Source organism: Convolutriloba macropyga, chromosome 13 (assembly GCF_964194025.1).
Source record: "Convolutriloba macropyga chromosome 13, txConMacr16.3, whole genome shotgun sequence".
NCBI lineage: Eukaryota > Metazoa > Xenacoelomorpha > Acoela > Convolutidae > Convolutriloba > Convolutriloba macropyga.
In genome coordinates, this window is record NC_134480.1 from 47,454,580 (window position 1) to 47,469,194 (window position 14,615).

The window sequence follows — 14,615 nt, forward strand, 5'->3', positions numbered from 1 at the left end:
TGTCTAAGTCCTCTTTGATGGTATTCGAGTTCTTTTCCCTTAAAGTCTGGTCTTTCGTAAGCCGCTTTTCCAAAGATTTCAATTGAAACAGCGCAGTTCGATGTTATCTTCAGCCCATAGCATTCCGACATCGTACCTTTTTCCATTATGCACGGTGGTGTTTTCAAGAATTTCATGCGCACGTGCATCCGAGGCGGATCGTGGGTCTACTTGCTTAAGTGCGCCGTACGACTCCATGTCGTACCAAGATTTTACCTGACTAGCGAGTTCAAAATCCTGCTCCATATTAGCTTTGAAACAAGTTGAGACTAAACCTGAAGACGACGGTAGAGGGCCGCTTAGGACCCAACCTATGGGCAAGCGAACAGCGAAGGGCGAGGACTTCTCGTCGGCAGCGAAGTACTCTAACGGGCGGATGGCATGATACACATCCTGTCCAAGTGTCATCTCGATGTTTCCATAGCAATATGTAACTGGGTTTAGAACTGCTAGGTGCGGGTATGTTTCCTGAAGTGCTTTAATGTTAATGACATCGGCACCTACATTCAAATTTTCCTTTACGTAAGGGCTGACTTTAAATGGTTCAAATGCTTGGTTGTCGCGTGGTGTTACAATTAGTTCAACTAACTTAGTGTCTACAACCTCCTCGGTATTTATACCCTTTACTGTTGGTTTCAATGCTGTACCGTGCAAACCAAGTCTATTTGCAAGATCATTGGACACCCAAGAGTTACTGCAAGCGGTATCACACAAAACTAAAGCCGTGGTATCTTTACCGGAGGAGCTCTTCAACTGTAATTCAGTCACCTGAAGGAGGCCTTTCACATTAGTCACAGATGACAAAGTAGTGGTCCTACTCGATGATTGGACACTAGGAAGTTTACTTTGATTTGCGCCAGCATTAGAAATACTATTGTTTTTGTTTGAAGAGGATTTTGATGGATAAACCCTCTCAGCTCCACGGAGAAGTGTATTATGGGAGCTATTACATCCGTCTTTCCTTCATTTCCTGGGATTTGGGCATTGCTTAAACATATGCTTTTCTCTCAAACATGGGAAACACAGTTTTGCTTCCGCCACTACCTTTGCTCGCTGAGTGGGAGACTTACACTCCCACTTAAATACCTTACACTCCCAGATGCGATGATTGCCTTTACACACGATGCAGCGAGGGGTTGCAGGCGTTGCCGATGTTGAGGCTGGTCTCTGAGTGCCCTTAGTTTGTGTATTAGCAGCAAAAGTTCTTGAGGCAACTTTGGTCTTTACTACTGAGTTGGTGTTATCCTCAGTTCTTGCCTTCGATGAAGTTTGTTTCATTAAATCATGTGCCTCGGCCTTCTCCTTCAACCAATCGTTGAAGTCAAGGAGTGTTGGCTTAACCCAATGTTTCTTCACTGTGAAGAGTGACCAGGATTCTTTCAGATTGGGCGGCAATTTTTGCACAGCCGTGTTGAGAAGTGAGGCGCTCTTAAGGTCTGCGTCATATGAAAGTGATTTAAAGACCCCAACAATACTTGAAATTGTTGCAGAATAGTTTATGATGTTATCACTATTGTGCATCTTTAGTGGTGGAAAAGAGCTGAGTTTTTCTAAGTGTGCACTGACTACTGCCTGTGGTTGGCCAAATTTACGTTCGAGTGTCTAAGTGCATCCTTATACATTACACCACAGTATGCGAACTCAGCGATGGCGGATTTAGCTTTTCCAGTTACAAGAGTTTTTAAGTATGTTAACTTGACATCATCAGTCAAGGACTGTGCGTCTATGGCGCTTTTAAATTGTCCGAACCATTCGTACCACTGCAGGGGATCACCATTGTATTGTGACAACTTCCACTCGGGCAGTGGATCGTTCTTCCTACAAGTAATTGCGTCCGCCAACTGCTTTATCAAATCCGCAGTGTCCAAAGAAGGAGCCGAAGGTGTGGGATGCGGTGGGCCACCCCAACACAACGGGTTCGGAACGGTAGCTCCATACGTTGGCCGAATGATCGGAGTGACAAAGGTGGGGGCGGTACCTGTGGAAGAACTAAATGGATTCGCTTGCATGAAGTCTGATGTTACGTAATTTTGAGTGCCTGCTGCTGCCTGTACATGAGAGGAGCGGTGCGATGTAGATATATGAGGGTTGATTGACGGGGCCGGTTGTACGGTGTATAAGTTTGCGGATGTTCGTACAAGTGGTACTGCATTAGATGGGACTGCTGCTGGAAAACGCCAGACATTTGGATCTGGAGGAGCAGGAGGTGCGTGGGTTATAGGGACTAAACTTTGGGGCTGAAAGCTCTTTTTTGGGGATGGTGGATGAATTAATTGAGGTACAAAAACGTTTGCGGAGGAAACAAATGGTGCAGGCGGAGAATGGGGTAACAGATTGACATTATTCGCCACGGGGTTAGTGGCTTGTAGTGGTAGTGCTTGTGGCGGCGAAGGAGGAAAGCGGAATGCTGGTGGGATTAACGGGAAATGCGGTGGTGCAAGGTTTAGAACGGGGGATGGTGGGGCTGGTATATTTATGTGTGCTTGTGGCGGATTAGGTGCTAGAGGAGCATTAACGATTGTATTAAAAGGTGGTGAATGCGGATGGCTGACTAAATTCAACTGTCCCGGCATGCTCGATCTGCGAGGGAATTGATGATCTAACTGCAAACCATCGAAGTGCATTTTTGCTTGAGACAGTTGTCGGGCTGTGTTTGGCGCGTTTAGTTGAGTTGGCATACCGAAGTTTATTGGTGATGGAGGCGTATATTGAGGCTGTTGCTGCTCTTGCATGATGTTGTTTGCAACATGTGCATCATTGGTTACATTGGTTCTACTACTTGGTTCTTGGACAGGGAGGTTGATGTTGGCCTAAACTTGACTATGTGTATTGAGATTGAAGTGTGAGTTTAGAAGTTGAGCTGAAGAAGGTCGTTGGACAATTGCTTCGTTGGATTGGGCGATGGAACCAGAAAAGTGCTAACTCGGTTCGTTTGCAACATCTGCAATGTTCCCGGCCGGTGACGAATTAACCCAATCTTGAACAAGTTTCTTGCTCTTGACTGAACTTCGTTCCGTAAAGAGCCCACTCATTTTGCCTGTACCAGACCCGTCTGTGGATGATTTTGTCATCAACTCAAATTCCTCAAGGGCTGCAGTAGCTACTTCCTTGCGGAGATCCTCCTCAAGCTGCTCAATTTCCAATTCCCGCAATTTCGTTTGTTTTTCAATTTCGAGACGCTGTCTAGCAATGCGAAGCTTTGCTTCATGTTGTTTCTCAAGTTCCTCCCTTTTGAGTCTTGATAGTTCTAAGTCTCGTTGACGCTGACTTGATCTTTTTGAGGAAGTCATATGTGAACTTGATTTTGAATGGTGAGAGGTATACTGCTCTGCTGTTCCTTTGTCATGGACCGAATTGATATACCCTCGAGCAGCAGCAATGAACTCATCAGTTTTCTTTGTTACAGTCTCTAACCATTTTTCAAGGTTCTTACAGGCAGCATCTGGTTTTTCAGTCTTTTGTGCCAGATCAAAGAGCTCTTCGTTCTTATCAACTACTCTAGTAAAAGCATCTTTGCACTTCACAATCAGACGTTCGATCTTAACTTTCCTGTCTTGCTTATCCACAGCATTGTTAAATTCACCATAAATGTTATATAGTTCAGCCTCTAATTTTGCCCTCGCACCATAAAGTTTATTAAATTTGTCCTGCAAAGCTGTCATGATCTTAAAAACAGGAACCACAAGTTTAATTTGGTAATAATATAAAGTACACACACATGCAACAGCACAACACAAAGGGGTTATACCGAACCCTAGTGTGACGGTTTGGCTAGCAAACCGCCAAAGAGCAAAGATGTTCGTCGAGTACAATAGTACCCGGCGAAAGAAAGAACGGTGCGCAGGAAGCGCGAAAAGCGGCAGAACGGGAGACGGGACGGACGGGAAGAGACGCCGAACGAGTAACGTACGACGCAACGGGAAACCGGACGGACAAACGAGAGCGTCGGGCGAAAAGCGCGCGACGAAGCGGGAAAATAGCAAGGGCGGGGCGGAAACGTCGGGCGGATGGCGCGCGACGAAACGGAAAACGGCACGGAAGGGGCGGAAACGTCGGGCGGATGGCGCGCGACGAAACGGGAAAACTGGCACGGGCGGGGGCGGAAAAGTCGGGCGGATGGCGCGCGACGAAACGGGAAAACTGGCACGGGCGGGGCGGAAACCACAAGCGAGGAGGCGGGAAGATCGATGCTAACAGACCACAGAAACAAACTCAACCAAACAAGCTAGCCGTAACTCCAGAATAAACTTAAGCCACACCCTAGAAAGAAGGAGAGGAGCTACTGCCAGGTAAACTAGCACAAAACATTATGAGGGCTTTATCAACGGCATCAAAACATCAAACATGAAATAATTTACGGCAACAGTGTAGTATAACCATAAGTCGAAAACGTCAAGAACTTTACTAGCCGTAACTCCAGAACAAACTTAAGTCACACCCTAGCAAACCACCCTACCCAGACAACAAAAGTGCATACTACAAAAATTAATAAAGCTACAACAAATTGCTAGCAAACCAGTGTGGTGAAAGTCACAAAACAAACCAGCCGTAACTCCAGAATGAACTTAAGTCACACCCTAGCAAGGAATGAGACTACACAACAAACCAGCATACTAGCAGAGAAATTTTACTACAGCAGAAACAACATACTACATCATTCAACAGATAAACGGGGGATAGAAGGAAACAAAGTGACAAGGAAACAAAAGGACGGAAGCGGAAAATGAGACCAGATAACCTGCGGAAAACAGATGGTAGTGAAAAACTCGAAGAATGGGGAGAGCGAAACGTTTAGTAAAGCGCTATCGGAGAGAACCAACCACAAACTAACCCGTAACTCGTGAGTTCACTAAGTCACACCGCCAGTCAGCGGGTAGACTCCCACAACAGCGCAAGACTAAGTGACATTCAGGTTATCAAAGGCTTGTGTGAGTTCCGCCTCCTCGAATGCATGACGGGTGCAAAGCGTTTTACGACGGCGCTTTGAAAGTTTCTTCAGACGGGAGCGTGCTATCAAGGACCGGAGGTTGTTCTTACGAGCTAAGACTATAGTGAGTGTTTTCAGCTCAAGTGCAGGCCTTTGGTGTAATGCTCTGTACTCTTTAAGTAAACAAAGATCTTTCTGTTTACGTTTAGACACAATGTCTTTCACTAAATGGATGGTAACTAGAGTACTACGCTTGAGCTGATTGTAAATATCAGGAGTTCCCTCTCTGGGGCAATACACTATAGCTTCTATGCGCTCCTGATACTTTTCAAGCACTTCAATAAGCTGCGAAGGTGTAAAGGCTTATTGTTGTTACTGCGATGACGGGACAATGAATTGTTCACCACATCATGCCATATAACTAGCCTCTTTTTATCACGGAAGAAGTGACTCAATTGAAATTGCGCGTTTTTTCGGACTTTCAAAGCGTTAGGATTAAAACTCAGACCCGGTAATGCTAAAATTCCTTTTTTATAATGGTCTTGTAACGCTTCAGGCAAAGTTTTTATGGCGTGATGAAGGGAACTTGCAGCTAATATGTAAACCATATAATGTTTTTACAACATAATTGATTTGAGCTTTGCTCAAAATCCGAACCTTGACGTTAAATGCACGATTTTCACGAGTTACCAAGAATAAGCGCTTATTAGAGGAAAAAAATCAGTTACCTGATCTTCTTTTTTTTGAAGTTTGAAAAACTTGACCAAACTTGTTTTTTACAGCGTTTTAATCTATCTAACTACTATATAAGTATGCGAGAATGATCGGATAGATTTTTTCCCAATTTTTTCAAATCTGGTCAATTTTTTCAAACTTTTTTCTTGCTTCGCGTGATTTTTTTTCGTATAAGACTACCCGTTCTAGTATTTAGCCCTATTTGGTCAATTCCAAAATTTTGACCAAAAACTTTCAAATTCGATGTTTTTTCAATCAAAAGGGTGTATGGGTGGGTTATCGGTGACGAATGATTAATGATAATACCAGAATATAGCAAATGAAACCAAAAACAATTGAGGGGGGTTACTAGATTTGCCGGATAAATAATCAATTTAAGGCATCAAAACCAAGTTTTTCTGTCGAGTCTTACAGTTTTTTTTGTCCACTGAAGTTGTTTTCTGGGTGGCTGTTCTCGCATCTTTTTTCGGCGTTGTTCAATTCCAGGTTTTGGGCCACGATGTAACACATTTCAAAGCCACCTCAGTGCACAGATGAACAGGTTGAAGTTTTTTCCTATCTCCTGCAAGTTTTGGTTGCGTCTAGTGGCAATCCTGAATTCCCTCTCGGTTCGTCCTTGTCTGCATCACTCTTTGATCTTGGTAAATGATCAAACAGGCCATAGCACGATCAAAAGTCGTTGCTCGCTTGCGTTTGTTAAATATGATCTTTCGTATAAGATCTGTAGATATTGTAGATGAACTGAATCGGCTGATGTAGTAGAATTTATTATTTTTATTTCAACATGTTTTCTACATAATTCATTTAAAGCGAACAAAATTTAAATCGCGTTGAGTTTTCAGAGTACCAAATTTGGTTTCGAACCAACCTATTTTCCACAAGTGGAAAATGGAACTATTTATTTACAGTCCGTAAATATGAAAGCGGTCATGGGAAGTTTTCTATCTGTAGAGGGGAGTAACAGCCCACCAGCATGTATTACTATTGTCAACAAAATTTGGATGAAATATAGGCACCCGATGTAGACGGCACCAGCAATAAAGCTGAATAAAACAGTCTTTCGATGTGTTTTTTAATTGAATAATCAAGTAGAGATCCAGCAACTTTTACGTAAAAGCTACTGTAAGTAACGTACTATACAAAGACAACATTCAACGGAAAGCACATCAGAATGCCTCGGCAAATCTAGTTAACTTGGTTGGCAGGTCTTAGTCTAGGTCACCAATTTAAACTAATACGTTCAAAAAACCGAATTTGTTAGGCTAAGCGAACAGTTTTGAGCCATTTTGGAAGTTATTCTTAGTGGGATATCGGCTTTGGTATTTCTCAGAAATAATACGTGTGTTGCATTTAGAACGGAAAATCTAAGCGAAAGTTTTGATATAATACGCACAAAAATTCGGATCTTTTCTGCTAGCGCCCCCCCCCCAGCCTTATATAGCCGTTAAGTTTGCACCCCCCAAAATCTAAGTTTTCGCGAATTGTAAGAGCGATATTTGCATTTCATTGAAACAAGAGTGTATAGGTAGATTGAAGGCACTTTTAGAATAGTTTCCTTAAAAATTTTGAAAAAATCAAGCCATTATTGTAGCCAATAACACCAAAAATGGTCTAATACAGAAATTTTTATTGATGCTTACGTTATATGCAACAAATTTTGGTTGCATACGTAATACTTTCAAACCTTTGCTGTGCTAGCTTTTAGTAAATGCATATTGTTCGTATATGTTCACGTATAAGATTACTAGCTTTAACAATATGTTTAAACATTTATAAATGGGGGGTGCCTAACTAAGCGGGGGGGGGGGGGGGGGGGGGCTCTAGCAGAAAAGATCCAAAAATTCTCTATCTAATGATATAATTTATTCAATTCAATTTACTCGGCAACAATCAGCATATTTTTGGAATAAAGACTTTGAGAGCGATTAATCATTGCTCTCAAATGTGTGAATTTTGTCACCAAATTGGGCGCCAGCCCCTGCCTCATAGGTCTCACCTCTTACGCAATTTTGGTCAATGATTTCTTTGGCTCTTTTTTGTTGCTTGCTTAGAGAGCGCAAAACATTGGCAGATTAGGCAAATTATTGAATATGGCAACTTATGGCGTTTCAAAAAAGAAACGCCAAAATATTTGAAAATATGAGCGCTGTTAATCAGTTGCGCTCAAGTTCGATTTATATTTAGTGTCTCGAATCTGCGGTTTCTATTTGAAATTTAGGCGCCATCATTGGAATCTGCGGTTTCTGTTTAAATGGAATCTGCAGTTTCTGGAATCTGCAGTTTGTTTAAAATTTAGGCGCCATCATTTTTGTGTACTTGAGAATAGTTGCGTGAAAATTTTGTTGTGTAAAAGGTGTAAGTCTGTGGCCAGTATGTTGATGTCAATGGGGGTGGATAATACCGCTGTTGATTGTGTTTAGATAACGACTGTGGGGATTTCTCAGATGAAACCAATTGTGACCAGCTGCACCCTAACACGTACATGTGTCAGAACCAGTTGTTGAGTGTGGGAACTGAACAATTGTGTAATGGTGTGAACGACTGTGGGGACATGTCGGATGAGATTGGGTGTGGTCCCTGTGAGCCATTTCACTTCTCTTGTGAGGACAAAAGAGGGTGTGTGTTGATGTTTGACCTGTGTGATGGTCAGTCACAGTGTTACGATGGGTCAGATGAAAGTTGGTGTCACTCTGAATGCACAAGACCTCATCAGTTCAAATGTACCAATGGAAACTGTGTCGACAGGTGAGTAAACTGGTTGTAAGCGTTGGCTAAAGCTGGCACCTCAACCTGGGTACAAAAGCAGATTTCGAGGAACAAAACGAAAAAATTCTTGAAGGAAGTCCTAGTTTCAATGACAACCCTACCTTTACCAGACAATTTTTCATCTCATGTAAAACCGACAACCTTAAAACTTACCACCGGGTCGCGCTTCCAAATTACAAGTGCATACCAGTGTTGAGGAATTTTGTTTTTCACTTGAAATCGTCCGTTTTTATTCGTTTTCGTTAGACAAAAACGATCGTTATGCACTCACCACTGCGCTATCAGGGCATACTACAGATATGCCAAAACGATCTACTAAAGAAAAACTAGTTAAAGGGCAATTAAACGACGAAAAAACGATCAAGAAACGACGATTCTTTTTGAAAAAAAAAACAAACGACCATTACTTACACTTAAAAGACGTCTTAAACAACGGAAACAAATGAAAACGAAGAAAACTACGATTTCTTACAAAATATTGTCGTTTTTCGTTGTCCTCAACACAGGTAACGCTATCGCCAAGATATTTCAACTCAATTTTGCATTGGGATAAAGCTACTGAACATACCGTTCTGGAAAGGGTCTTCAAGGCAATCGGATTATGCTTAAATTTATGTCAAGGCAAGAGACAATGAGCAGGACGCGGCAACTCAGGCATTATCTTGGATGGACTGGTTTTAGTCTGGATTCAAGAGAGTTGACCAAAAACCAAAAATTTACAGAATATAGTCATCTTGAGCTGTTCTATGAAAAGTGAAATCAATTTTTGAAAAATACATATAGCGCATTTAGAATATACGAGCGAATTCAAATTTTAATGGGGTGTAAAAAGTGTATACGAAATCAAGAAGCAAAACCTCAAAAGTATGGGAAACAGTTGACAATACAATAAATTAAAATGTTGTAGGTCTCAAGTGTGTGATCACGTGATTGACTGTGGGGATAAGTCTGACGAAGGAGTGTGCTCGTGTGAGTCTGGCAGTCACTTCAGATGTACTTCTGGCACTCCAGCTGGACACAACAATCATCACTCGAATGGCAGTAACATCAGGGTATGCTCTACTAGTTTTAGCCTGATATGTAACATAAGTGAGTGGTCTATCTGGGAAGAAAAGCAATTAGCACAACAATTGAGCATATGCTCGGATCAACAAAAGTAATAGCGTTTAATGGTTCTTATCGGAGGATAGTTTGATATTTTAGTGCATTCCGGATGAGTGGGTATGCGATGGGGTGTCAGATTGTAAGGACGCGGAGGACGAGAGAGAGGACATGTGTGAAGAACTACAGTGGGCTATGACGTCATTGGGAGCAGAACAAGATGCAGATTGTGATTGGGATAGGGAGTTTCAGTGTTCAGACGGTGAATGCATTCTGATGGAACTAGTGTGCGATGGAATTGAACACTGTTTCAGGGTAAGCACTTTTGACTAACTTATTTTCTTTACTATCAGGAGTTAATACTATTGAAGATAAGTGTTGGCACAAAACAAGTTATTTATTATCGAAAACAAGAGATAGGGCGCAGTTTAGTTGGTTAGCAGGCCCTACAAGAGAAGAGTAAAAGTCCATTCCTCAGAATATCTACCGGGTGGTGAGTGGGAGGTTGGGGGAAGGGGGTGGGATTTGGTTAGTGGTTGGTAGTAGTTTTAGAACTAACCAGAAGTTTGTTTGTGTAGGGTGAAGATGAGGTTGGTTGTCCAGCATCGTGTCCAAAGGGCACTTACGAACTGTGTCTTATGAGTGACGAGTGTATCTCCTATGATCAGTTCTGTGATGGGAATCGGGACTGTGGTGACAATTCAGATGAGTCATTTACTAATGGATACTGTTTCTGCAGTGGAATCCTCTGCGACTCAACCTGTGTCCCAATCCACAAAATTTGCGATTCAAATTGGGACTGTAGAAATGGAGAGGACGAAATAGAGTGTACAAAATGCAGAACTAATTTGCAAAGTACGAATGACTTAATTGATCAAACAGTCTTTGTCATCAGTCTCATCAAAACAACCTACACTCAAATGGACAGCTTCCAGATATACTTCGCATCCCTGGTTGACAAATGGACAGCATACTTTGGAACTGATGATAGTTCCCCATTCCATATGAACGTAGAGGAACACGACCCAAATGCGAGAGAGTTGATCAAAGAAGCCAAAGATTTCCTCATCTCAATTGTATCTCTGCGTCAGCCTTTGAGACAATTCATGGCTGTAATGAATGAGTTGCAGCTAACTGATGCCACTTTGCCTAATTACGCTCATTCGGACACTTTGAGCGAAAGAATCCCACGAATGAAACGATGGATTATCGAACGGACAATCAACACGGAAGTCTATGATGATTTGATTAAACGGTGCGAATACCTTAAGCAGAAATCTCTCGATTCCATTCAGACCTTGAGTGCCATTACCAAAATGTTGCATTACGATTTTTCAACTTGTCGCGATCACGAATATTTCCAATATGAAATGAGGAACTCGAAGCGATCTATGCGTGAAGTTTTCACGGCACTGACTTTGGTCCAGAATGATGTGCCACACGCAGATGTGAACAAGTTTGTGAATAAATTGTACAATTTAGACGATCAGTTGCAACAGTTGATTGTATCTGTGCAGAAGTTTGATCAGATAATAGCGTCAGTAGCTTTCTTGATAGACGATGCAAAGGAGAAGTTGGAGTCAATGGTCAAGGAGGCTGATGATCACTCCATATTTATCAGAGGGAAGAGAGATGTACTGAAGAGAAACATTGATAATTATAAAGGATGATCATAATTTGTATAATTCAAAGAACTAATAATAATCTAAGTTTTTAGTTTATTATCCAAAGGCGGTGATTAATTGAAACTGACACAAATGTTAACTCACCAACAGAGGCGTAAAATGATAGCATGGCTGCAGTAAAAAAACTGCGATCTTAGCTCGCTTTTTTGTTCACAATTTCGATTTGCACCTAAAATGGGGATTGTTCAGAAAAAAAGACATGGAAATGGAAATTTACTGATGGGGGCTAGGTCATGAAGTCTTCCATAAGTAATCAAAGATGTTTAGAGTGGAAGCTAATTGCTAGGATCGAGTTCATTGGATTCTTTGCCTTTCAGAAGTTGGGCTTTTGTAAGGTTTTTGTAAGATCTTTTTTATCTTATTTCAATCATTGACGTCAAGGGGGTAACAGTGACTTTTCCGAACATCTATTAGATGTGTTTCATAGGTTATGGACAACTTTTCATATCAATTTTAGCGACAAATGAGCGTAAGGAAGCGTGAAAATTGATTGAACGAAAGTCAGGGTAGCATGAATAAGTTTCTATCGTCCCAAATAAAATGACAGTTGAACCAGTTCTAAATAAAATCAATTGAAACAATACATCCCAATCAACAAACAGAACAAGTTTGAAACTGTTTTTCACTGGTGAATTAAAACAGACTGACGCATGAACTCATCGTCTGCATATTTAACAATTTAGCATGCACAATAACATACTTGACAAAAAATTAAAGTCGTGTCGTTAGAGTATATGCCAACATACCTCAAAGGTTGCAAAATCAACTTTAAACTTTTGTTAGAGATACCGTTGGGGAATCCAAACGCAACAATAAACGGTAAAAGATACCAATGGTAACGTCTCGATTTCGCGACTAATTAAAAAGTTAGTTAAAGACCAACTTTGTGCACGATTATTTTATTCAAGACCAAAGCCTTGTTCAAGATTGAACTTGCAAAGACCACAGGAATAATGTAATTGCTGTGAACTTTGAGCAATTAACAATTTTGAATGGCACCCAAGAAGATTCACCTAGTGTATCAAGTTTCTCATCTAAGTTCAATTTTTCGTAGTCTCTGAAAAGACGAAGGTCGAGGAGGGTGCACGGAGTTAAATTGAGTGGGGGAATTAGTGACTGAGGAGGGCCAGACACAGATCTTCGCCTGTTTATCCTATTCTTAAAGACGAAAAGTTGGCCAGACGAAAAAACATCGGGAAAAAATTGATAGTACAGAAAATTACATTAGAAGACCAGCCGCACTAGAATAAATTCTACAATTTTTGTTTGAGGCTTCGTTCACTTAGATTTTGAGGCTTCAATTAGAAAGAGAACACGATACAGTGAAAATACCTTTCATAAATTATAACAGTGGAAACCAGAAAAGCTGATCTGAGTCTTCAGGCTTTGCATTCTTCACCAATTTTTCCAGATTCTCATTATTTGAAGATGAACTTACAATATCGTTGTTAGTAGTACTGGTCAATTTAGGATCATCGGTTTCCATAACTTTGCCCGAATTAATTTCATAAGATTGAAGCGGCGATTCATTGGCAGCTGGCAACCATATCTGCTTGTTCATCCGCAGCGCCTGAAGGAATGCTTGCATACACTCAGCTTAAAGTTGAGATGGTCGTCGGATGTTTGCTTTGTCCACATTTAAAGATAAGCCAAGAAAATCAAGCCTGCCTTCGCCGCTTCTGCGCCCCTTGGAGGTTCCATTTGTTTGTACCCTCTCCCTTCAGCTTAATGGGTGCTTTTTTGCACCCCTCGACCCCGACACGTGCCATACATGTAACAGCCATGATCATTTATGCATAAGTGCGTGCCCTGTAACCCGGGGGTACATGTACTGACCTGGGGGGGGGGGGGGGGGGGTCACAAACTTAGCAGGTACGACAAATCAGCTACTTCCTCCACAAAACAGCCAAGAAGCAAACCTGCCTTCACATCTTTTACACCCCTTACAGGTTCTGTTCGGATACTATCACAAAGTGCAAGCAGAGACAATTTAGCATCACTCACAACAGGAAATTCTGACGAGCTTTTCCAACAATCTGTCATGGCGCTTTCTCTGCCGCTACAGCCACAATAAAAACGAACAAACTACTCATTTTGAACGTTCAAATGACAAATCGGATCCTTCCTGTTTTTACCCTCTCCCTTTATCATAGTGAGTGAGTATCATTGGTACCCTTTCCCCAGGACACACGTGGCATGCCAAATTCTAACAATGTTTTAGTATGTAATAGCGCGTCCACTGTAACTCGGGGGTGCATATAGTGTTGGCCCGGTAGTAAGCTGCACAAAGGTAATAGATACGACAATAAGAAACTCGTTATAAACAACTAAAGTATGTGTTACGAGGTATGAAAAGCCCATCATCTTCCATGTACGAAATTGGTCACCTGAATAAAGTTTCACAAAACTCTCAATGAATGTCAACCCAATGGCAATGGTGGGTAGAAAATATAACCTAGACAATTGTACGCGTGCATTACAGATATGCCATTCCTCCAAATGCCGCAGTTAACTCGGAGTTTAGGCAGGTAGCCCAGAGAGGAGATCTGTCGCCATCTGGATGCGTTTGATCTTTTGATTGTAAACGGCTGACGATACTCAAAAGATTCATACCTTATTTCCATTATAAATAACGTGTTGGAATGAGGTCTGCCTAGATGATATGCAATCGTCAATGAGTATAAAATCGTCGGGTTTCGCCGTTGATGAGTTCGATTCCCTCCGTCGATTTACTGTCTATGCTTTAAAATTGTAACAATTACCGTTTAGAACTGTTGCACAAATACAGGAAGTTAAATGTCAACAAATTTCTGAACTTACGATTTGTTAACCGGAGCGCCCCTGTGTTTTACAACACATCTCCAATTCCCATTAGAGCTATGCTGCCCATCAAAACAAAATCAGGCTTCTCTCTGTCATTTAGCGAAATCTCAAAGCTTCAACAAGAGAATAGATTTGGAAGTTTAAGTTGCTGTTAACAGCAAGTGGCCCGAATACACAATGCTTGTTCCATTAAAACGAAAAGCAAAAAAGAAAAATAAATACTGGAAACTCCTGTTCTAAAGCAGGTTTTTCTCCAATTTCATATACTCAGTGGGAGACCCACTAATAGAATCAACATCACAAAGAGCAGTTTGATCTTGAACCATCTCTTCTGGAAACCATTCACTTAATAATTTGTCTTCCACCTTTATTTATTTTCTTTTAAAACTAAACAGTTTCATAACAAAAGTGGCTTTTGAGATATAACGTTCGGTACAATGAAAGAAATGTCAATTGAAAGAATGCCCCTCTTCTCATAGGGCAGTCTGTCAACACGGGGCGTCAAGTCCACTTTTATGTACAATCATAATCTTCGACAG

At 41.4% G+C, this 14,615-nt stretch overlaps 1 protein-coding gene across 1 annotated transcript in view; it reads left to right on the top strand.

Annotated features, from left to right (window-relative positions):
- Positions 1 to 11,324, top strand: part of LOC142351459 (uncharacterized) — a 59,023-nt gene extending 47,699 nt beyond the window's left edge. The window contains exons 4-7 of the mRNA XM_075403481.1: positions 8,122 to 8,446; positions 9,375 to 9,519; positions 9,671 to 9,883; positions 10,147 to 11,324. Coding sequence (XP_075259596.1) covers positions 8,122 to 8,446; positions 9,375 to 9,519; positions 9,671 to 9,883; positions 10,147 to 11,238 — 1,775 coding nt within the window. The 3' untranslated portion in view covers positions 11,239 to 11,324. The remainder of the gene's footprint in view (positions 1 to 8,121; positions 8,447 to 9,374; positions 9,520 to 9,670; positions 9,884 to 10,146) is intronic.
- The last annotated feature ends 3,291 nt before the right edge of the window (positions 11,325 to 14,615 follow it).